This window comes from Vigna angularis, chromosome 1 (genome assembly GCF_016808095.1).
Source record: "Vigna angularis cultivar LongXiaoDou No.4 chromosome 1, ASM1680809v1, whole genome shotgun sequence".
Lineage (NCBI taxonomy): Eukaryota > Viridiplantae > Streptophyta > Magnoliopsida > Fabales > Fabaceae > Vigna > Vigna angularis.
Window position 1 is genome coordinate 19,145,726 of NC_068970.1, and position 23,587 is coordinate 19,169,312.

At 30.8% G+C, this 23,587-nt stretch overlaps 2 protein-coding genes across 2 annotated transcripts; both read left to right on the plus strand.

Annotated features, from left to right (window-relative positions):
* Positions 1–539: 539 nt before the first annotated feature.
* On the plus strand, positions 540–2,600 carry LOC108322096 (protein DETOXIFICATION 49). The gene is made up of 2 exons (XM_017554073.2): positions 540–796; positions 971–2,600. Exons 1-2 carry the CDS (start codon positions 587–589, stop codon positions 2,372–2,374), a joined length of 1,614 nt encoding a protein of 537 aa, XP_017409562.1. The 5' UTR covers positions 540–586; the 3' UTR covers positions 2,375–2,600.
* A 7,749-nt stretch (positions 2,601–10,349) lies between these two features.
* Positions 10,350–11,191, plus strand: LOC108322097 (calmodulin-like protein 30). Its single transcript, XM_017554075.2, has one exon. It carries the CDS (start codon positions 10,416–10,418, stop codon positions 11,055–11,057), a length of 642 nt encoding a protein of 213 aa, XP_017409564.1. The 5' UTR covers positions 10,350–10,415; the 3' UTR covers positions 11,058–11,191.
* The last annotated feature ends 12,396 nt before the right edge of the window (positions 11,192–23,587 follow it).

Here is a 23,587-nt window from a genome sequence, read left to right on the forward strand (position 1 = left end):
TGTTTAGGAGTAGAAACATTATTATATATATAATTAGTGTATAAAGTGCATTAATTTTATGCATTAATAACATCTAACTATACATTAGTTAAATATTAACCAGAATCATGTTGTTTAGAAGCACATACTTTTTTATTCCAGAGATGAACCCTATACCACTGTCTAGAAAACCAGAAAAGAAAAAATGAATGATAAAACGAGATGAAAAACGAAAAAAAAACCATTGTTTTGAAATTTTACACTGATTTTCATGCAAATAAGTTGGCATCCTTTACATACATATGCTTTGGCATTTGTACTTTGTGGAGACTGCTCCAAACAATATTTGTAATGCCTTATCAATAGGACAAGAATTGATACAGGCATCTTCTTCGCATCCTTATCTTTCCCCACACACGTCCATTTCTGGTCCATTTACCTGAGCCCCCTCGAAGAGAGAGGGAAGAAAAGAAAATATTCCTGAGTGACACCATGGACAGACCTAGAAGAGCAACATGCAGAAGTTTGTGAATACAGGTGTATAAAAAGCGAGACTCATCTTCTATATAACATGCATTCTTGATTGAAAAGAAGTACTAGATTCAAAATGATTTTCTCTCTCAGACCCATTTACGAGAAAGTAATGTTTTTCTTTCGACAGATCTCTTCAAAGCAAAGAGCTAGCACCATGACTGAGAGTCATCCAGGTTCTAGTCCTCTTTTGTCAAATTACTCTGATGGCGGAGAAAATAAGGTCAATGGGTTGAATGATAGTGATACTGTCAGTGAGAGGAGCGGATCTGCTAGGATTCCACAGGTTAGTTGTTTAACCTTGAATTTTGTTTATATGTTTTGCATGCAAATAATGAAACTGATAGTGGGAGGAGCGGATCCTCTATGATTTCAGATTTAGGTGTTTAACCTTGAATATTGCTTATGTGTTCTTCTTTGTAGTGCATCTGCATGCAAATAATGTTTTCTTCTTTCGCAGGTGGTGGAGGAAATAAAAGACTTGTATGCCATTGCCATCCCAACAATCGCCACTGGGCTTCTAACCTATGGAAAGTCTGCAATATCCATGCATTTCTTGGGGAAGCTAGGTAAAAATACATTAGCTGGTGGAAGCCTAGCCATTGGCATGGCCAACATCACGGGTTATTCTGTGATTTCTGGCCTTGCAACAGGTATGGAAGGTATATCCTCTCAAGCTTGTGGGGCCCGAAAATGGAACCTTGTTGGGGAAACCCTCCAATGCACCATCAGCATTCTGATCATCACATGCATACCCATTTCAGCCTTATGGCTCAACTTTGAATCCCTCCTTCTGTTATTCGGCCAAGATCCCACCATCTCATCCATTGCGGCCACCTATCTTGCATACTCTATCCCTGACCTACTTTGTCAGTCCCTAATCAGCCCTCTGAAAATTTTCTTGAGAACCCAAGGTGTGACCCTCCCTCTCATGTTCACTGCAACTTTTACTCTAATGCTGCATGCATTTATGAGTTATGTGGTGATTCAAAATTTTGGTTTGGGAATTCAAGGGATTTCCTTGGTTGGAGCCTTCACCAATCTAAGCTTTATAATTGTCCTTTTGCTTTACATATGGTTCTCTGGGGTTTGTTCTCAATCTTGGCAGGGTTGGTCATGGCAGTGCTTTAATCACTGGAAGCCTATTCTTGGTCAAGGAGCCCCAAGTTGTTTATCCGTTTGTTTGGAGTGGTGGTGGTATGAGTTATTGGTACTCTTTTCAGGGCTCCTAGAGAATGCTGCAGATAATGTATCCACCTATGGAATAATAATCCAGGCCACTTCATTTATGTATAATTTTCCTTATGCATTAGGTTTGGCTGTTTCAACAAAAGTAGGGAATGAACTCGGTGCCAATAGGCCTAACAAGGCCAAGGCATCATCCTACACTGCTTTGCTATGTTCTTGTTTCACAGCCATTGTGGCTATGTTGGTGATGGTGTCTGCGAGCAATGTCTGGGGACTAATCTTTACCGACGATGAAGCTGTTCTGTCTCTGCTCTCAACAACATTGCCCATTGTGGGTCTGTGTGAGCTTGGGAACTGTCCTCAGACTACAATTTGTGGGATGCTAAGTGGGAGTGCTAGGCCTGCTTTGGGTGCCAAAATAAACTTTCTATCATTTTATGGTGTGGGCTTGCCTGTGGGTCTTTTCCTGTGCTTCGGCTTTCATTTGGGCTTGTTGGGCCTCTTTCTGGGCCTTCTGTCGGCTCAGATAGTGTGTGCTATTGCTATGGTGATTGCATTGACACGAACTGATTGGAAGGAGCAAGCAAATAGGGCGAAGAAGTTAACAGGTGGAATGGGAGAGATCAATGGAGAAAACAATGAAGATGTTGAAGCAGCTGCTTCTGAGTGTTTCTAAAACAACCTTTGGTGGTGATGTTTTAGTTAATAATGATGTTTTTCCTGTGTGTTTCTAGTACTGTTTGAGTGTTTCCTCTGTTTTATGTCCAATGTTGTGTTATGTGGACAACTTTGTTTCAATTAAGTTCAGGTCTTTCTGTTTGTGTCTAAGTAGTCTCTTCCAATGAGATTACTCTGTCAACCTTTGAAATTTTCAATAAAAGTGCGTACTTTAGTTTCATATATCCACTGGACTTCCTTCAAGGCCCAACAAAAGCAGATTTTTCCTTTTGGACTTGTGAATTAAAAAAAAAACAGGAAAAGATTCTTAGACATAACTTATTTTACACTTTTTTTCTTCATTAACTGTTCTGGGGAAGACAGAGATAACAAGGACAACCAATATACACTGAATAATTGTATTTTAATATAATATAATTTATTTTTTCAGTGATATAAATAAAATATATTTATGTCTATACCAATTAGTAATATAAAGTTGAATACATGTACAAGTGTTACATATGAAATTTAATTTCAATTTCATTTTGCTATATTGAATGAAAAAATATCATATTTAATAAATATAATATTTAATATTATCTTTATTGTTTTATTATGTATTGAATTTTTAAAAACAATTAAATCTTATAAATATAATATATTTTATAAATTTAATAGGTATTTTATTGGAAAAAATTAAATATCTTAATTAAGTATTGAATATTATTCGAGAATGAACTTTGCTTATAATGTATTGACTGATTAAATTATTTATTTAATATAATAAGCAAGTAACTTAAATGGTATTATTAAATATTATAGTTATCATGTAATAGATATATATCTATCTATTACAATTTATTATGAACAAATAATTATTATATATATATATATATATATATATCAAAACATATATTACATTTTGATTATTAAAATATTGACTTAAAAAACATGTTTCAAAATAAAAGTCAAATATACCATCATAATATTCCTAACTGATATGTTAATACATTATCCCTTATTTTGAAATGTAATAATTTCACCATGTATTATATTTTATAGCACGATATTTACTTATAATCAGTTATTTATTAAATATAATATATCTAGAAATAATAGTTGAGGTCCTGACATTGTCAAACTTGTATTGTATTCTCATCTAATTAGTTCATAACTTTTCTTATAATTATCTTGAAACTTAACCCCAAATGATAATTTTCTAAAAAAAAATTAATTGTGATATTTTTTTAAATAATATTTTTTTTCCAATTATATTATTAATTTAATTAACATGAAGATAGAAAAATTAGTTATATTAAAAGAAAAAGAACATATTATGACACACAAATACATATATTAAAATAAGAAGACTAAAAAGGTATAATAGGTAATTAATTTAAAACTACTTTAAAAAATTGTATATTATATTTACAGGAGTTAAAGTTTAAGATTGAAATATTTGTAAAGATTCAAACTAACAAACAGATTCAATTATTCTTGTCATAACTTAATTATTAACAAAAGAACGTTACACGATTTGACAAAAATAACTAATAATATCCTTTTGTTCACAATTAATTATATATTCTATTGTCAAGAGTTGTATATATTTTCTACAAACCAAGAATATAAGAGAAACCACATTAAACATAATATTATGAAAAAAAATCTAAATAAATAAATAAAGTTAAAAGACTAAGTTGTTTATAATGTTCGCTATGAATTAAAACCAAAGTAAATAACTTCTTATTACAAAACTTTCTCTTAGGAGAATCTTTAGATTGTAGAAGCTTACAAAAAAAGAGTATCGATCTCATCTTCTTTTAAAAGTAAAATCATTCTTCAACCAGTCTCTGAAAGCACTTTTCCCAAGTCCTGTACCTCTAGCATGCTTTAAAACATTGATGATTCCTAAAAACTCAGCAGAAGTATGCATTCCCAAAAACAATTAAAAAACTAATAATACATTTACCTCAACTTCCTCTAAAAATATAAATATACTTTAATTTTTAAGTGTACCATTAATATTATTAAAAAAATTTAGCACAATAAAAAATCAAAGACATTATTACGCTTTTTAAATTTATTTTTAACCATACATTCTAACTCTTTAATTTAAAAAATAAAAAATAAAAACTATTAAATATTAAAATATGTCATGATATCTCATTCTCAAAATCATCAAAGTATCACAGTAATGACAACTATATGTGACAAAATATCATCATTTAGTTTAGCACCTTATGTTATATTTTTTATACTACAAAATATTTCTTAAATAATGATCAATTTTAATGACAAAAGGTAATTAGTCAATATTGTAACTAAATACTAATTTATAAACTAAAAATTATTAGCAATTAAAACTTTTATAACTAAAATTGGTCTTTAATTAATTAGAGATAAATTTAAAGACCAAAAATTTTCAGTTAAAATTTTGGTAATTAATGTTATTGATTAGAGACTAATTTATAATAAAAATTAATTTAGTTACTAATTTAAAAAATAATTATATTTTTTTATTTATAATATAAATTATTTTAGTTACCAATAATTTTTAATTTATAAATTGATATGTAAATTTGTTATTGTAGTGACTAATTATTTTTTGTTGTTAAAATTGATTATTATCTAATATTTTTTTGTACTGTTGTATAGTGATTATTTTTTAATTCAGTGAGTCATGCATATTTTTTATTATTGAATAATCGATATTTTTTGTATAAAAAAGGTTAAACACTTGGTATTATTTCAACATATTTGTTTCCCAGACAACAAATTTTCTAGTTATTAACCCATTAAATAACATGGAAACCTTACTAATTTATGAAATAGTGAATTCTTTTAAGAAAAAGAAAATCCAAAAGTTTAATTTACTGGTTTAAATTTAGCGAGAAAATTTGAGATTTTTTCTATGAAAGCAAACATATTATGGGTATAAAAACTATTATAGCTAACCTAAATCTAATAAATATAGCATAAAATGATATAATTATTTAAGTTTTACTATCTAAATAAAATATTTTTTTAAATATATTATTAGTAACTCTAATTATTCTTTTAAAATAATTAAATTTTTATTAACATTTTCATTACTTCTATTTATTTTTTAAGAGTTGTATGTGTTTTTTCTTTTGTTCTGGACAAATTATTTTATTTAAACAAATTGATTTGATAAATATAAATCAAATTTAGGTTTTATTTATTTCTAAAAATTAAATTTTTTATTTCATAATTCAAAGTAACGTTAAATTATTTCTTTTTATAATTTTCATTATGTGTAATATTTACAAAGAATCATGTAATACAATATTAGCTGTTTGAATTTATAATACTAAACATGATTTAATTTAATTACATAAAATATTTTAAATATAAACCAATAAATACTAAAAATAATAATAATTAATTTCTTTTATTAAATTAAAATAAATAATAATTAATTAGAGGAAATTAAAGAGAATAGAAAATATCATAAATATAAACAATGGTTATTAAAATCATTATATATGAGTAATTCTAAGATCAAAACTAGTTCAACCACTTAAAAGCTTTTAAAGTAAAATATTTTTTTTACTAAATAATTTTATAATAAACTTATAAATTAATCAAATAAAGTATTAGCTAGATTATTAAGTTACTAGAAATAATTTATACTATACAAATATAACAATGGATCATACAAATAGACTCGTCAATTTGGCCCCGTTACATAGTTTGGTCCTGACCTACGTAGGTTAGAGCCAGAAAAATCCGTAGGACAAAAAAGTCCCCCTATAGAAAAAGTCTGAGAGTTACTCTCTCTACCACCACATACTGCTCCCTACACCTTCCAATTTCTATTTTACCCTTCAGTAATATTTAAACAAATATGAATATGCGTTGGATTCTTAAAGTATATTAAGATACAACACTAACTGCTCCTGGGAAACACCACCAATTTCAACCATCCATGAAATCCCCCATCAGCCTCATATGCATCCTTCGCAACCAACATCAAAGTGCCTTTCACCAACCTCAATGCTACCTCTTCCAAATCAAACCCCACACACAAAATACAAATCACAATCCAATCAATCGAACGAGCAAAGTTATTAAAGCAAATAGAAAATAGAAAACTTTGTAAACGAATTGTGCATACCTTGCCAGTCTCAGCTTCATCAGGAACCTTGTAGCAATCAGCACTAACCTCCGATAACCACTGACCAGGGAAAAGGGTCTCCTCCTCAAATTTATGAAATCCTCCTCAATCTCCTTCTTCATCAGCGTCAGAGAAAACTTCACTGGTCGCTCCTCTTTCTCCAGCGACCCTCTTAATTTCGGCGACTTTCCAACGTCGGAGACACTGCTCAATGGCGAAAACAACGTCCCAACCCCGACCTTCTTCTCGTCAATCCTGACCGTCACAAGGGCGATTGGGTTTTTGGTTTGCTCTGGTTTCTTCTTGTAGGTCTCGTGAGTCGCAGCGACGACATTGGGTTTTTAGGGTTTTGTTTTGGGTTTGATTTGGGGTTCTTGGGCTGATTTTTCTGAGTGCAAGGTTAAAGATGAAGACACGAGGAAGGAGATGATGGAGAAGAAGACACTCGCGTAGCAGAGTGATTTAGGTTGGTGAAGGTTTCGCAATGGAGATTTCTAGTGAAGAAGATGATCTCGTCGCTGTAGATGGTTGGATGACGACACAAAGTGGTTCTTGTGGTACGCCCTAGTGCGAGTAGCTCATGGAGAGGCACTGGTGCGTTAATGACGGAGGCGGCTCGCTGAGGACTGGTGGTGAGGATTATGGTGACGCTAGGGTTTTGACGGTGTCAATGGAGGATTCGCGGTGATGGTTGAAGATGACGGTGATTTGCGGTTCTAATGGTGGTGGCCATGGAGGCTTGCGACTGACGACGAGGTTGATGGTGGTGGAGATAGGGTTTGGCGATGACAAGATTGATGGCAACGACGACAAGGTTGATGGTGATAGAATTAAGGTTTCTGTGTAGAAGGGAAAGCTGACGTGGCAGGTGAAGGGGTGTAGGGAGATTTAGGATTTTAAAAAAGACAAATAAAATTAAATTAACATAGGGTATTTTTGAAATAAAAAAATGTGTGCAGGTGTAAGGAGTACTTGGGGTGGTGAGGAAGAAACTCTCAAAAAAAGTCCTAAAGAACAAAATATTTACAAAAATTCCATAGACTTTTTTTAGAAGTGATAACTTGCTAAGTAAATAATAACCAATTTTTTCTCTCCGATTTTTTTGATTCAATTTAATTTTCTTTTATTGATATACATTTTTAAATCTTATTTAAGTAATTAAAATAATATTTTTGACAAAAATTTATATATTATTAAACAATTTCTTAATCTTTAATTACTCAATATCGATAAATTTATAATTAATAATTAATAGTGAAGTATGATTTTTAATAAAATTTATCTTTGGTCTTTACCCACGTATCCATTATAACAACTATTTCTCACAAAAGTCTTTTCTATTCTTTCTCTCTCTTTTCATCTTCTTTTTTTTCTTTTCCAAAGTCAATATCAATTGCGTGCTTTGCAAAATCCAGTGGAAATTGATAAAACAAAAAATCTCAGTCTCATCCTCTTCAAAAACTCATTTTCTTAGATCAGCTTAGTGCAACACAATCTGTAAGTTTTCTTCTATTCTAAACACACTTTTGAGTTCGCACATCTCCTTTTCTTTCTTTTCATTATTTAAGTTCTTCAACTTTTCTAAATTACAAGGCTTTGAGAATTATTTTACCAAACTCTACAATATCTTCTTTCTCCAGGAATCCCTCTAAAAGACTCAGATGCATTAAGTGAGAACTGTCAAATTCATACAAGGTAAAACATTATGATACAAACCTATATTATATATATATATATATATATATATATAAAGTCATGTGTCTACAGCTTCAGGGACTCACTTGCAGTACAGTTTTTTCTTTCATATCTCTCTCTCTCTCTATATATATATATATATATGAAAGTTTTTATATATATAAATATAATATAAAAATATAAAATTATATATTTTATTTAATATATGAGAACTCAAAAAGTATTACTTCCTCCACCACCACACAATGTTTCATGCACCTCTCCATTCCTCTTTTGCTCTTCCATATTTAATACGGTGGTTAAAAATTTTAACTTTCTCGAACTTTCAACCATCTCATTAATGGTTTTCACCGAATTCAAATTCCTCTTCTTTTCCTTTTTTCGGTAACTGTTCTTCTTTAAAAATAAAGCAATTCGAAACAAAATCAACTAACTTTAATTAAATTAATAATAATTAATTCATTAATAAAACAAAATTAATTTAATTATAAATACATAATTTACTTAAAATATAATTATAATTAAAATATAATTACTTAACTTTAAAAGTATCTAAAAATTAATTTACAAATCAATAAATTAATAAACTAAAAAGTAAAAAATAAAAAGAATTCGTTCAGTTTTCCATGTTTTTTTTTACAAACACTTTATTTATAAATAAATAATACTACAAAACATATTAAATTAAAAAAAATTAACAACCTAAATAAAATTAAATTAATAACCTAAAAAAACAAGAAAACGAAACCCTAAGGCGTCAACAGATATGGGAGATCCGTTGGACCTTCAACGGAAGAAAACACCCAAAACGTTGAAAGGCTTCAACACGGATATGGGACATCCGTTGAAGGCTCAACGAATGTCCCATATCCGTTGTACCCTTTGACATTTCTCTTCTTCTTCGTTTAACACAAAACAGAGGCGTATATGGAATCACTAACCTGGATCAGAGACAACAACAAAGGAAGCACCAAACTCCACAACACCAAGAACCCACCATGAATCAAGCAACATCACGAACCCACCACCAACCAAGCACCAACACGAACCAAGCAAAGGAGAAGAGAACCTTGATGGAAATGGTAAATTAGGAAAAAAGGAAGATGGAAAATTGGGGAAAGAGAAAGAGGAGAATAAGAGAGGAAGAGAGAAAGTAATAGTGTGGGGGTGGGGGTGTGGTGTGCGGTTGAGTGAATAAAAGAGTAAAAATTAGGGTGTTAAGAAAAAGTTAAAAAAGTAAAGGGTAAAAGTAAATAAGGATATTTTTGGAATTGAAAAAATTAAAGGTATAGGAAGTAGTGTGTGGTGGTGGAGGAAGTAACACTCCACTTTAACTTTGACCCTAACCCACTTGAGAGGGATTTTGAGGGTTGAGCTTTTTTTTTACCCCACTTGAAGGGTTTCTTAAAATGGGTTTTTTCAAGAATAAGTTAGTGCTCACCTATAAGTCATAGATCAAGTTGACACCTCTAGATACGGATCGTGTTTATTTATTACTTGATTTACAACAAAAAAATCAATTAATTATCCGTTTTGTTTAAGAAATATTTACGAATATTTTAATAAATATTTTAAAAATTTTAAAAATAAATTTTAAAAAAATTAATATAAATTAAAATTAAATTTTAATTAAATTTAACTTAATAATATATAAATTAAATTTTAATTTTTTTAATAATAAATATCCATATATACAAATACTATTATTCACACTAACCTATTTATAAACTACTATTAAAATATACACTATTTACTATCAACGGATAATAAATATTTATAAATAGTAACAATATTTTTGAAATATTACGTTGAACACAATTTTATTTTACTTTTTTTAAGAATGGAGTGGAAACAAGAAGCGCATAAATGAAAGAGACATACTGTTGATGAAGAAGCGGAATCATGGTGACTAAGCATATGATAAAGGTTCAACTTTGTAAATGGGGCATGGTGGTGGATACGCGGTTTCCCCAAAAGATGGATAATCCACCTCAAAGGATCTTTTCATTCAATTTGAACCACATTAATCGTCTTTTAGCCCACCATGTCTACTGAATCAATGCTTGATCCACCAAACTTTTTTCGAATTTTAGCCTCCAGAGAATATCTACCAACACCAAGATTAAATAAAGAGTCACCTCAACGCGTTAACTAGAATGCACACAATTTCAATTCTACCACTCTACCTCTCAAAAACAAAAACCTCATAGCTTATATATACATGCAAATCATAACCTTAGTTGTACCAATATCAAACATAAACATTCGCATGTTTCTTAGTCCCAGAACACAGGCCATGTCGAAATTGAGTTTCCTTGAGTTTCACCATAGTAGCTCTTTGAGGAACTCCTCTCAATCCAAAAGTCCAGCCCCAAACAGCAACAACTACAAATCAAACCAGACATCAAATATGGGATGCAATTTTCAGCCAAGATCAGAGGAAATGAAATGGGTGTTTGAGAAGTTTGACACCAACAAAGATGGCAAGATTTCCCTTGAAGAGTACAAAGCAGCTATGAGGACAATGGGGTGGGGAATTGGAGGCACTGAGGCTGTGGAGTCTTTTGAGGTGATGGACTCTGATGGAGATGGCTCCATTGATTTCAAAGAGTTCATGGAAATGTTCAACGTAGAGGAAAGGGTGAAGGAAACGGAGATCAAGAGTGCTTTCCAAGTGTTTGATCTGAATGGAGATGGGAAAATTAGTGCCGAGGAATTGTCACATGTTCTGAAAAGCCTAGGAGAGAGTTGCAGCCTCAGTGCTTGTAAGAAAATGGTGATGGGAGTAGATGGAAATGGTGATGGCTTTATAGACTTGAATGAGTTTATGAGGATGATGATGAGTGGCAAGAAACTCACCTAAGTGATCATATGTGTCTGCCTTTTCCTCTGCAACTTAGGTTGCAACTTTGTACCATTGATCTTCTTAGTTAATCTATGTATTTGTATTTTCTCTTGCCATGAACAAAAAGCTATTTTCTCCTTGATTTTTCTAAATATGTTGTTTTGTTGTTAGACGTGATCTCTTTCAGCAAAAACCAGATTTAAAGTTGCTAAGGAAATCCCTGAGTATAACCGAAACAGAAAAAATAGCACAGATTTTGAGGATCGATGAAACACAAATAAAATAAGTATGACAGCATAAAAATAGAGCAAACTATGAATAATCGGTTTCTGATTCAAGTTCAACTGATTGAATCAATTGATTTTTATCGCATGACTTACTCACCAATTTCACTTTAGTATTATTCATGATTCGAAAACTCCTCAGATCTTGTGGTCTTGTGTCACGGGGTAACTTTTGTTACAATAACTTTTTATATTATTATGGGTTAAATATGTTTTTAGTCTCTAAACTATTGGTCGTTTCTGGTTTTCGTCCCTCTTTCAAAGTAAGGTACAATTTGGTCCTCATTCTTTTCGAAACGTTCGTTTTAGTCCTCGGAATTTTGGTTTTAGTCCTCATTTGTTGCTAAATGAGGACCAAATTGTACCTTACTTTGAAAGATGGACAAAAACCAGAAACGGCCAATAGTTTAGGGATTAAAAACATATTTAACCCTATTATTATTAATTTCATTAAAATATTTTATTACTGGAGTTATTTAAAATATTATATTTATTAAATCCACTAAATATATTATAGTCAACCTAATTCGACTATTTTATTAATGAGCTAAAAAAATTATAACCCGTCTTGACCCACTATGAATTGGTGAGTTAAACGAGTTGACTCACTAACTCACTTAATTACAATTTTTTAAATAAAAAAATTATAAACTTTTTGTAATTCAAATATAAATAAATTTCATCCCAAAATGATGTTAAACTCAAGATAATTCAAAATAATAAAAAAAATACAATATAACTCATGTATAATGAACCACATGATATTTTTTAGGATTTCATAAGATAATAAATTAATAAAATAAAATTAGGTGGGTTGGTAAGCCAATCTAGCTCACCACAAGCTTCAATCCGGATGAGCCGAGTTTAAATAAGTTGAGTTGAAAATTGACCCATATAAAAAAGTACATTTTTTTCAAATTCATCAACTCAGTTCGAACCCGTAGTGGATCAGATTGACCCGCGAGTTGTAACTCATTTTGACAATTCTATCCTTTGGAGAAGGATATTCCGTGTTATACGTATAAGCCGAAAGGAGTTGTTTTTTATACTTTATAATAAATTCAAAATTTTATTTATTTATTGTTTTTCATTGATAGTTAGCGAAATACTACTGCCAAGCAAACAAAGTTAAAAAAAATCTAAAGTAAAAAAATTAGAACCGCGCGTTCTATTTTGTTTCCAAACTTTCCAATATATTTGGTTATTAACACTTGATGTCCCTCGGAAGATATTTTAAAAATATAATTCATATTTTTGTTTTTTCTATTGTAAAACAGGTGAAATACGAGTGATATATTCCCTTAAAAATACTTTCAAACTTATTTTTCGGATGAGTTTGGCTTTTAAAAAATAATTTTATTTTATATAATACTTTGTTTTTGGTTTATAGGGTCAAGGTTAACTAGTTTTCAAACTTCGAACATTCAACTCCTTGCATGGGTCAATATTTATTTGTCATTTACTTCGCTCGGGTCACCGTTGTCCTACTAGAAGGTTACTTATAGAATATACTCTACCAAAATCAGTATAGGACAATCAAGCAAGTCAGTATAGGTTCAACAATCTAGCAATAAATGTGTATTAAATGTAACCAATCTACCTTAATACTTCAAACCTGTATTTATAGATTTGATAATGAGTTTTGGATTAGTGCTGACCAAATTCCAACTCAACTGGTAATGGTCGTGCTTTGTTTGAAGATAATCATCCTTAGTCTTAATTCTCTTTTATGGTTGATCATTCAGTTCATGTTACTTGACCGACCATTTCACTAGGTGTTCTTGATTAATGAGACCGTCCGATCTTAACATACACTACACTTTGTTTACAAGATAATTCAATTTTTGAAATAAAAAATATTAGCATTTCTTTCTTATTAATATTTTTCTTTGCGAATGACTTTATTTAATAAATGTAAGCATATATATGAAAAAGAATTTTGATTTTAATTTTTCACTATATCCACCTTATAGTCTCAAGTACATTTCTTTTATTCTTTTAGTCAAGAATGACAAATTGAGGCAGGCTTGACAGGTCAGTTCGCCAACCCGATAAGAAGTATATGGGCTAGGTTAAAGCGTTGAACCCACCCCATCTTTTTAGACGGACAGATCACACATAAAGCAAAGAGGCACGCCACCATGTTTGTTTCTCTTCGTTTGATTTGTCATGCTTTATGATTTTTCCCTTGATTTGACGTATCACCATTTTTTCTGGTTGTGCTTGGAACACTACATTGATGATTTTGCTAAGGTTGAGGCTTCTATAAGGATTAGGGTGGGCTTGGAACACTACACTGTACATCCTGGACTACCATGATTTGTTATTACCATTAGTGAAAGAGGTGAGAAAACTAAAAGGCATAATGCTATATGGATCAATAACATTGTTCTTTCTAACCTGCGAGGACTCATTGAGATGTGACTATTAAACTAACTCGGCCAACAATGGATGGAAAGCCTCAAAGGGAGAAAGTTTTCGAACCTGACACTCAATTGGTGTTTGGATTTGGAGGCTTGCCAAAATCCATCATTTAACTCACTACATTGATGATAAGTGGCGACCATCCCACTTACTCGTTTAGTGGTAGATTAAGTTATCAATTTCAACACATTTCAAGTCAGGTCAAGTCAGGCTAGTAATAGATCAAATTCAAACGTGATGACTAACTCATTTTGTCATCCTTTGAATTTTAGGCTTCCAAACTTGTTTTAGTTAATGAAGTAAATTTATTTTAATTCTATATAAATTTGGTTATTTATTGATATTCTTTTATCTAAACCCAACAAAGTCATAGTGTTAATCAAAATCATAACAAAAAAAAGTTAATTAATTTTCAATTCATAATTCATTAATTGAAATATCTAATTTAAAAAGATAAAAAAGTATCAAAATTCTATTAAATTAAAGAGTTTTTATTACTTTTTTGTTTTGTAAAGTTTTAAAGTTATTCCACTATTAGTTTTATCATAAACTCTAAAATATATAACTAAAAAAACAATAAGAAGTTGGAAATTTTAAATTGAAAAAATATATCTTTAATTACATAAGAGTATGTTTGAATTGACAACATGTTCTTTTTCTTATTGAAAGACTAAATCTCTCAACAAGACTTGCAAATAATGTTAGTAGGGGATTATCAAAGAATTATTCTATTGATAATTACTTATTTTCTTGTAGTAAAGTGATTTTAAAGTTTTTGATTCTAGGAATAACTTTAAGATAAACAAGAAGGAAAATATAAAGTAAAATAAGACAAAAAGATTATTTATGTTTAACAAAAATATGTAATCGAGCATTAGGAAAAGATTACACATCTATATTAAGAACGATTTATTTGGAACACATCTAAATCAAATAGGCAATCTATCATGTCTATTATGACTTTCATTCTCGTTCAAAAGTAGGCAAATCATAAGTATAAGATCATCTATTTCAGTATGTATCGAGTTATATTTTCGTAACCTTACAACATAAAGAGTGACACAAAGCATAACTTGTACCAAAATTAAATTTGACAAATTTAGTCTTCTCTTGAGATAATTAACCAAGACTTTCATATTTCATGTAAATTTTTTCTTACCTTTGTTACATATTATATAAGCTAAACTGTCAGCCACACTAAGAATATAAGCTAAATTTGGTTTGGTGTGTGAGAGATAATCAATCTCTCTATGAGTTTCTAATACTTTATTTTATTAGTTATAATTTAATTTTTATCAATGCATGTAACATCCCAAAAATACAGTGTAAAACCATATACGAGAATCATCACATATTAACAATACTACAGATCAGTTCTACACAGAACGAGATACTATTATGGCCGGACGACCTTACATAATAACAGGGAATTTAAAAACGTACGCTAACTACTACTAGACTGAACGGTGTACAAAATAAATTATATCGAACGGTCTTACAACATATAAAGCTAATAACAGACTGAACGTCCCTAAGGTTCGGTCTTCACTTCTGCCGCGTCTTCCAATACTTCTTCCAGCAACTCTTCTCCTTCTGCTCACATCCACACGGATGATCATTGCAACAGGACAACGACAGGATGCACAACACATACAAAAATAATAAACAGGGTAAGCTTATGTAATTTAATTTATTCAATCACAACATACAACATTCATAACAAAACCAACAACGACCACATCATAATTCATACATCCATACATGCAAATAACGACCACATGAATCTGACTGTCCGGACTGTATAAATCCTGTGTAGCTACGACGTTCGTGCACCCAGGTGATGTAGTAACTGGAATACCCTCAACAGCTGCCACCCAAGGTTGATCCGTTCCGTCCAAGTTAACCTTATGGACTAGGACCTCCTGTCATTCCCACACGTGACTTACTCCTCTCTACATGAGAACGAGTAATCATGGAATATCAGGATGAACGCCCGCTAAGCTTTGCCCACATTCATACTTTACCAATCAATAACCACTTTCTAAGATATTCCTCCCTAGAATACTCATTCATAATCAACTATTTCATACACATCACATCTAAATTTTTCTCATACTTAACCATCCATACATTCAAAGGAAATAAGATCATACACTCTTATCATAACCCAAGTACGACTAGAATAACGCTTCTTAGAAACTAACCAGACTGAGCGCTACTCATCTACTTTAATAAACAAACTCCTAAGAGTTCAAACCGGACGCCACGAAGCCTAGGCCGAGTACTAAGACTCTAGGCCGAACACCTTTTAAAGACCAAACTGACTTATACTAAATAATAGTAATGATGAGAAACTATGAATTAACGAACGCTATCTAGTTTGAATAAAGACTCTGATTCTAAGCACAGTAATACTATATTACAGAAAACAAGACCCAACGCTTGGTTTAAGACCGAGCCCTGTAGAAACCGAACACTTTTGAACGAGCGCTGGTCCAAGACCAAGTGCTTATCAGGAACGAGCGCTACTAAAACTGAAAGATTGGTCAAAGATCGATCGCTAATAAACTCACAGAAAACGAATGAATATATATATATATATATACACAATTGAGCCACCACTTATTCTGAATGAAAAGAACAATAATGTCTACGACCTTAAGTAGTATATAACACATTTAACTAAACTGTTTAGGAAGTCTAAAGAAAAACTTAACATGAGCGGACGCTCAACGAAAACTGAACGATGAATACAAACTCTCGGTTAGAGTTTACCTATTCTTATATCATATTACAGAAAGACTCTTAAACAATATCCCTAACGCATGATAATTCAAGTAAGACCATGCACTCCCAAGAAAGACCGAACGCTTGCTAATGACGCTCGACCATACTATCACCTTTGCTCAGAATACTATGGTTCGAAAATTAAACTCTATTCCAACTCAGTTCACAGCGTATATCATAAGTCCATACACACGTCCAAACCAGCAGTACAATCACATTTCATACTCATCAAATAATCAAACATATCATGCAAGCATACAAACATTCAACACAACAAGCTAAATTAACTTATATAAGCTTCCCTTACCTCGACACATAACCGAACGCTCAACTATGCAGAATTAGAGCTCCCTACTACCAAAGACTTAAAGTCCGACGGCCACGTTTTAGGAATACTGAACCACATAGAAAACCAGAAACACTCAGAATAATATTACCCACTCAGGCGACCAGAACTAGAGGGTTGCATGTGAGTCTTAAATGAACGTGCTTAAAGAGAAAGAACTCACCAGCTCAGAATCACAAACCGATTGGTTTAAATGGAAGCTCTTGACGTCGAGAATGTTCCAGCGGTGCCTAAGAGGTGATCCGAAGAAGAAATGGTGAGGTTTTCTTAGAGAGAAGAAAGAGATTTTAGAGAGAAAAAGGAGAAAATGGTTTCAGCAGGTTGGGGAAGAAGAAAGGCATGCAAAGAAGTGGCACGACATTTGAAATTTGGCCTTAAATACTGTCGTCGCCCAAAACGAACGGTCACTCTCCTGCAGCCACCTGTTCTCCACTAACTGAGACACTCACTCACTTCTTGGCACATGGATCCCACTACTTGGGGTTTTTGAGTGTGTTTTTAATGGGGTCTCACAATGCACAACTTCAATCCCTCTTAATTGAAGAATTTGTTGATTTGTATTTGGTCATTCGAGTTTCTTTTAATAAATTTAATAAAGTTATTTTAAAGGTGTTAAATTTAAAATAACTTTGATTTACTTAGGAGCGACAACATGTGAGTCCCTCTGTTCTGGTCCATCGTACATTTGATCCTTTAAAAGTGGGTTGGAACCAAGTAGTTTACATATTTACATTAGTCTTTTCTTTTATAAATGTTTTTTTATATTTCTTTCTTCAAATGTAAATTTTTAATTTGTTAATAAATTAATTTTATCTTATAGTTCTACTTTCATTTTTTACTTATATAAATAGTTATAAAGAATTTTATCTCCAAAAAGATTCAAAATTAAATAAATTATTTAATAAAAGTCTTTTTATACTACTTTATTCAAATGTATATTTTTAATTTGTTTATAAGTTATTTTTATCTTAAAAAAGTATTTGTATATTATACTACTTTCATTTTTTATTTATATAAATATTCATAAAGAAATTTATCTAAAAAAATCTAAAATTAAATAAATTATTTATGTTAATAATTCATCGTGGTCAACCACAAAAATCAAAAGTTAAGTAAATCATTTATTAGTATTAAAGGTGTTAAAATAACTTTTATTCAATTAGGAATGACAATACATATGGTTCTAGTCCATCCCCATATGATTTTTTAAGAGTGGATTGGACCAACTAGTTTACATATACAAGGTTAACAAATTAATAGATTTTGTATTTTATAAAAGTATTTTTACATTGTTTTCTTCAAATATATATTTTTAATTTGTATATAAGTTAATTTTGTCTTATAAATATTTACATTTTATATTCCTTCCATATGTAAATATTTACAGAGAAATTTATGTAAAACAAAGTCAAAATTAAATATATTATTTATGTAAAAATAATTTATTGTGATCCACCACAAAATCAGGAGTCACATATAAATTACTTATTAATTATTAAAGAGATTAAAATAACAACTTTGATTCGTAGCAACATAGTCACTCTCTGCATCTCATTTTATTGCACTCAATATTTGATCTTCTAAAAGTGGGTCCGGCTTAGCTAGTTTCCATACATATTAATAGGTCATGTATTTTAATATTTGCAATGACAATATGAACTTATATCAATAAAGAATAACTATGTAATGAATGAATATATTATATCTAAGTTGAAACGATGATGAACACAGTGAAAATCTTAAAGAGAAAATGATTAAGTTGCAAGTGATTGGAAATGTATTGATACTTTATCAAGAAAGTTTGATCACCTTATGATAATCGAATAATCTTGAAGAGCTACAGGATAACGTTAGCTCACCCTTATAAGGCGTACATATGGGACAAAATATCATCCTGTTATTGTTCATTTCTCATCAAACTTGACACATGTGATAAAAATACTATGTAATTTTGGTTCAACCATAGTACAAAATCACATCATATAAAAAGTTAACACGTGTAATCAAAGTAATATGTACTTTGGATTCAACAACCAGATTGTAAAATATCACATTGTATAGAGAGTTATTAAATACGTTATAGTCGGTGTAATTTAAATCAGTGCGAATTTATCCATATCATATACCCATACGTCTCTAATGCTTAGAAAAAATAATTATAAAGATTCTTCTTCCTTATCAAAGCATATTTTCAAGATAAAGCAAACACTCATTGAAACAGAGAATAAAATAAATGCTAAAGATATAAACAAATTTAAAGCGAGAATATATAGAGATAAATTAAATGTAATTAGTGATGATAAATATTAGTTTTAAAATTTTGTGATAATTGAAATAAGCAAGGATTAAATTTAATGATATTACAAAAACTTGAAAGATAGAACATATTTTATTCTTACTTATTTTCTAAGTAAATTTCTAGCAGAGCGTTGCTTTGAATTATACCCATAAGAAGAGAGAACAGTTATCTGATTATTATCTGTATACAGCAAGGTGAGCGTGTGAGTTTTGAAATCTGAAAGCATATATATCGCTTATCGTGGCGTTTTATTCTATCTATGTACAATCCGTGTGCATACGGAAAAAGAAATAAGAGAAGACTGCTCAAGATTCTTCATTTTGGTGAATGTACTCCAATTTATGCTATTTCTTTACTCCAACCTAATTTCATCTTTCCAAGATACAATAATACTCACATTTCAACCTTCCCAAAACATAGATTTCATTCACGAAACTTATGAGAAAGACCATCAGCTATTTCTATAACATTTACTCAATTTCTTTTTCAGTTATGAATTCAATGTGCACCAGATTACTTTATATTTAGGCATGCTTTTCAAAAGCTCTTTCAGATGCTCAAAACAAACAACGATCTTTCCAAAGCCAAACACAGAAATCGTAAAATTTTATCTTGAAACTACTAATTTTTCCTTCTTCATTTCACACCTCAAAATCCTACAAAACATTTTTAAAAGCACAGTCTAACTTTTATATACATACACAGAACCAAACTCTTTTTTCTTTTTTTTCTTTTTTTCATTGACTTAGCCGTTGTTTCTTGTGATCTGGCATTGGAAAATGAGCATTAACAATAAATTGAAGAGTCAAAAGAAATTTAAAGCTGGGTTTGAGGTAGTAGTCCAACCAATAAGATGCAAGTAATTGTTAACCAGATGGGAGACCAAGACCTGGGATGCAGCTTCTGAGGCCAATTCCAACAGCCTTTTTAACTCTTTAAAAATTTGTTGATTATGTTTTGACTGCTGTATTTTGGAAGGCTATTATTTGTGCAAATGAACCACGTGGCATAACCCCATTAGGGTGGCCACTTGGAAAGGTTCGGAAGCACGTGAGTGACAACCATGTTCCAAGTTAAAATATTTTTGAACCCTGTCAGCCTTTGGCGTTTACTGCATCTTCACCATCTTGTTGCTCCTGGACTACCTTAGTTCTACTTCCATCTAACATTGTAACCTCTCCTACGTTGTTCGAAGTACAGAGAATGAATAGGAAGAAGTGTATTAGTAAGTTATTAGGGGCCATGATTAGAAGTTTTGAACATTATTGTTGTTGTCTGGTTTGGTCCGTATGATTGGGAAAAGCAGAAGGGCATTGGGTCCCTGTGGAGAAAAGTTTACGTGTTAAAGATACAAACATTTGTATGAGTTGGCGAAGGACAGAGTTGGTCTAGCTTAGGAAGGGAAGGGTTTCTGCGAGAGCCCATGTGATTCCTTACAGTATGTGCACGGCACGAAGAGCGAGTGACTAGGAACAGGGAAGCAGATTCAAATGCCCACTTAATCCGATCACCCTTTTTTTATATCCACAAACTTCATCACTTGGAATTCTTATATCAATTTAATCATTTCGCTAGCTACTTCTTTCAAATTTTACAAAGATATATGGTTCTGCAACTTCATCATAATAACAAGTACATATTTTTAATTTTTACTAAGAACTTCTCATTTAGCTTCCTAATTCTTTTCAACTATTACACTGTTTGTGATAATTTTAACTTTTGAATTTAAGTTTCATCATTTGCGACTATCTTAATTTTATTTCCTAGTTATATATAATAGTGTTATTTTTTAAAATAATGTTTGGTGTTTTTGATATAGTAATAAGTTATTTTAAATGATAAATTTTAATTTAGACTTGCTACATTGAGATGAGCTCACGTCACTTCAAATTTGAAATAAAAATTGAATTAAATTATGACAAATATTTAAAAACAAAGTGGAATTTATTATTGGATACACATATAAAGTAAAATTTCAAACTAAATGGTATAATCAAATTATTTGTGAAAGGTTATTTCACATGTTGGTCAGCTAGTTTGTCTTCTGACTTTTTAATATGGTTGCTGTTTGCATGTTAGTGTGTAGATTATTGAGCTTTCTTTTTTATGTTATGATCATGCCCATTGTAGCTTATTATCTTTGTCTTCATCAATGACATGTGACTAGACATTTGTGTAGGCAAAGTAGATTGATAATAACATGTGTATGTGTTGAATAGTTTTGTGACAATGGTGTCATAGAAAATATGATAAATATATTTCATAGTGACGAAAAAAAGATTTGAATAAGACAAAAAAATATTGTGTAAAGAACTTGCTGAATGTGGACCGACGAGGTAGCTTATGACAGTGGTCCATAAAATCGGATAAATAAAAAGGTTAAAGATTAGAGTGATCAACATATTAATGTCGATGTTGGTTAGCACTTTAAAAAAACCCAATCATGTTGATACTTACGTTGTGGTGTGAGATATAGATGCTCATGTGGTGTATCATATTATTAATAAATATAAATGTTAAATAAGTTTGACATAAAAATATCGAAACAAAGTATAAGATTATAAACTCACATCACCATTATAGTAGTGACTGTCCGTGACATATAAACACATATTCTGTATTTTTGAAACTCATTACACTTGAGGTTAATATCTATTTGTTATTCCTTTTATATTTTCTTTATGTAGTTGATATAAGTTTAACAGGATTTGAGGAATAGTCTCTTGAAGGCCAACTTATCTCAACTTCATCAACTTGATGGTTGCAAAATATATGATAGACATTAATATGTATGAGTGTCTCAATATGGTAAAGAGTCCATGAAACTGCCACACAAACATTTGGTAATTTCATGACAACAGGTTAAGGTTAATGGTAATTGCATTATGATTAACTAATAATCTCCTTCAGTTGCAAACGATGAAATGTGTAACGAAAAAAAGTGTATGACATATGTCACTGTGATTGTCCTTTTGTGGATTATCAAAATAACAATAAAGCATGAAAATACCAAAATTATTATTTTTAAAGAAAACTATTTTGCTAGTGGAAATAAAACGAGTGTTTGTTCTCCACCACTAAACTAAAGTTGTGATGGTTAGCAGAATGACCAAATTCAATTTCAATATTACATTTTTCATCCAAACTTCAAGTATTAACATAATGACAAAAGGAGTGGCATTTTTGGTTAAATGAAAGGCACAAAGAAGTCACCAAATGAGTGACTTTTCTTCACAACAAACTATTACTAAAGTTGTCTTCCTTTTGATAACATTGCTTCAAGTTTATGTCACCCTATCTTTCCAATTGAGTGACAACTTTAGGCTTACCATTTTTTTAAGACAAATTTTTATTCAATTTTTTCATAGAGGTAAAATTGAACATTATTTTTTTTATTAAAGTTGGTTTTAGAACAATTCTTCCTTATCTGTAATGGAAAGTTATAAGAGCATGTTAGCTCTCAGACTCAAATCATAAGACTCGGGAGTATGAATGAAATATAGCAAGTGAAAAAAATCAACAAAAAAGGTGATAATGGATGACATTGTTGTTCAAAAATTTGTGTATTAAAGAGCAATATTCCATGCTGGCCTTTGTTCAATCGTTACAAATCTCTGAATAATACTTGCAAAGGGAGATAAGATTTATCATGAAATATATATGTTATATTATAATAAAATAATTTCTTACTACATTATTTTTATATATGTTGTTTTACCTTGTAACTTGTGTGATAAAAAAGAGTAAATTAGTTGATGAATCTAAAAAATTTACATGTAAGGATTTATGTGGAAGTGAAAATGTATGAGTGTCTATGTTGTTGACTTGTCTCTACAACTCTATGTTTTTGAAATTTGTGTTCAAGTTTGAGACAATATGTCTAACGAGTAAACTATTATGGATTTTCAATATCATAACCAACTTCTTTAGAATTTAAGAGTAATAATATAGTTGTGCCTTTATCAGTGGTCAAGTATAAGTTTTATTAAGGTGATACGTATTGTCCCAAAAGGTGAAAAACCATATCAGTATGTTTAATGTTTCACCATCAACAATTGAAAATACCAAGGAAAAAATGTTTCGGTTTTCATCTTATACAATTACAATAATAAAGTAATTTTATATTTGGTGGTTAGAAAAGTATGATCCATTCAAATAATTGACTTGAAATATTTGAATTATTCAATGCATGACTTAAAAAACCAAAAAACTTGTTTATGATATAACACCAAGGATTTTGCATCCATGACTATGTAAGGGCTATCAATATATTGGATTATTGTGTTAAGCACACCTTTTTGAATTGTTTGCAATCATATAGAAAGATCGATATATGATTTCTGTCAATTTTTAAACTCATTGATACTGCTTTTTGTTTAGTTATTCAAACTCTTATATAAATCATATA

Coding starts and splice junctions, on each gene's coding strand:
- LOC108322097 (XM_017554075.2), top strand. CDS start 10,416: ATGCAAATCATAACCTTAGTTGTACCAATATCAAACATAAACATTCGC.
- LOC108322096 (XM_017554073.2), top strand. CDS start 587: ATGATTTTCTCTCTCAGACCCATTTACGAGAAAGTAATGTTTTTCTTT. Junction 797..970: donor GATCTGCTAGGATTCCACAG/GTTAGTTGTTTA, acceptor CTTCTTTCGCAG/GTGGTGGAGGAAATAAAAGA.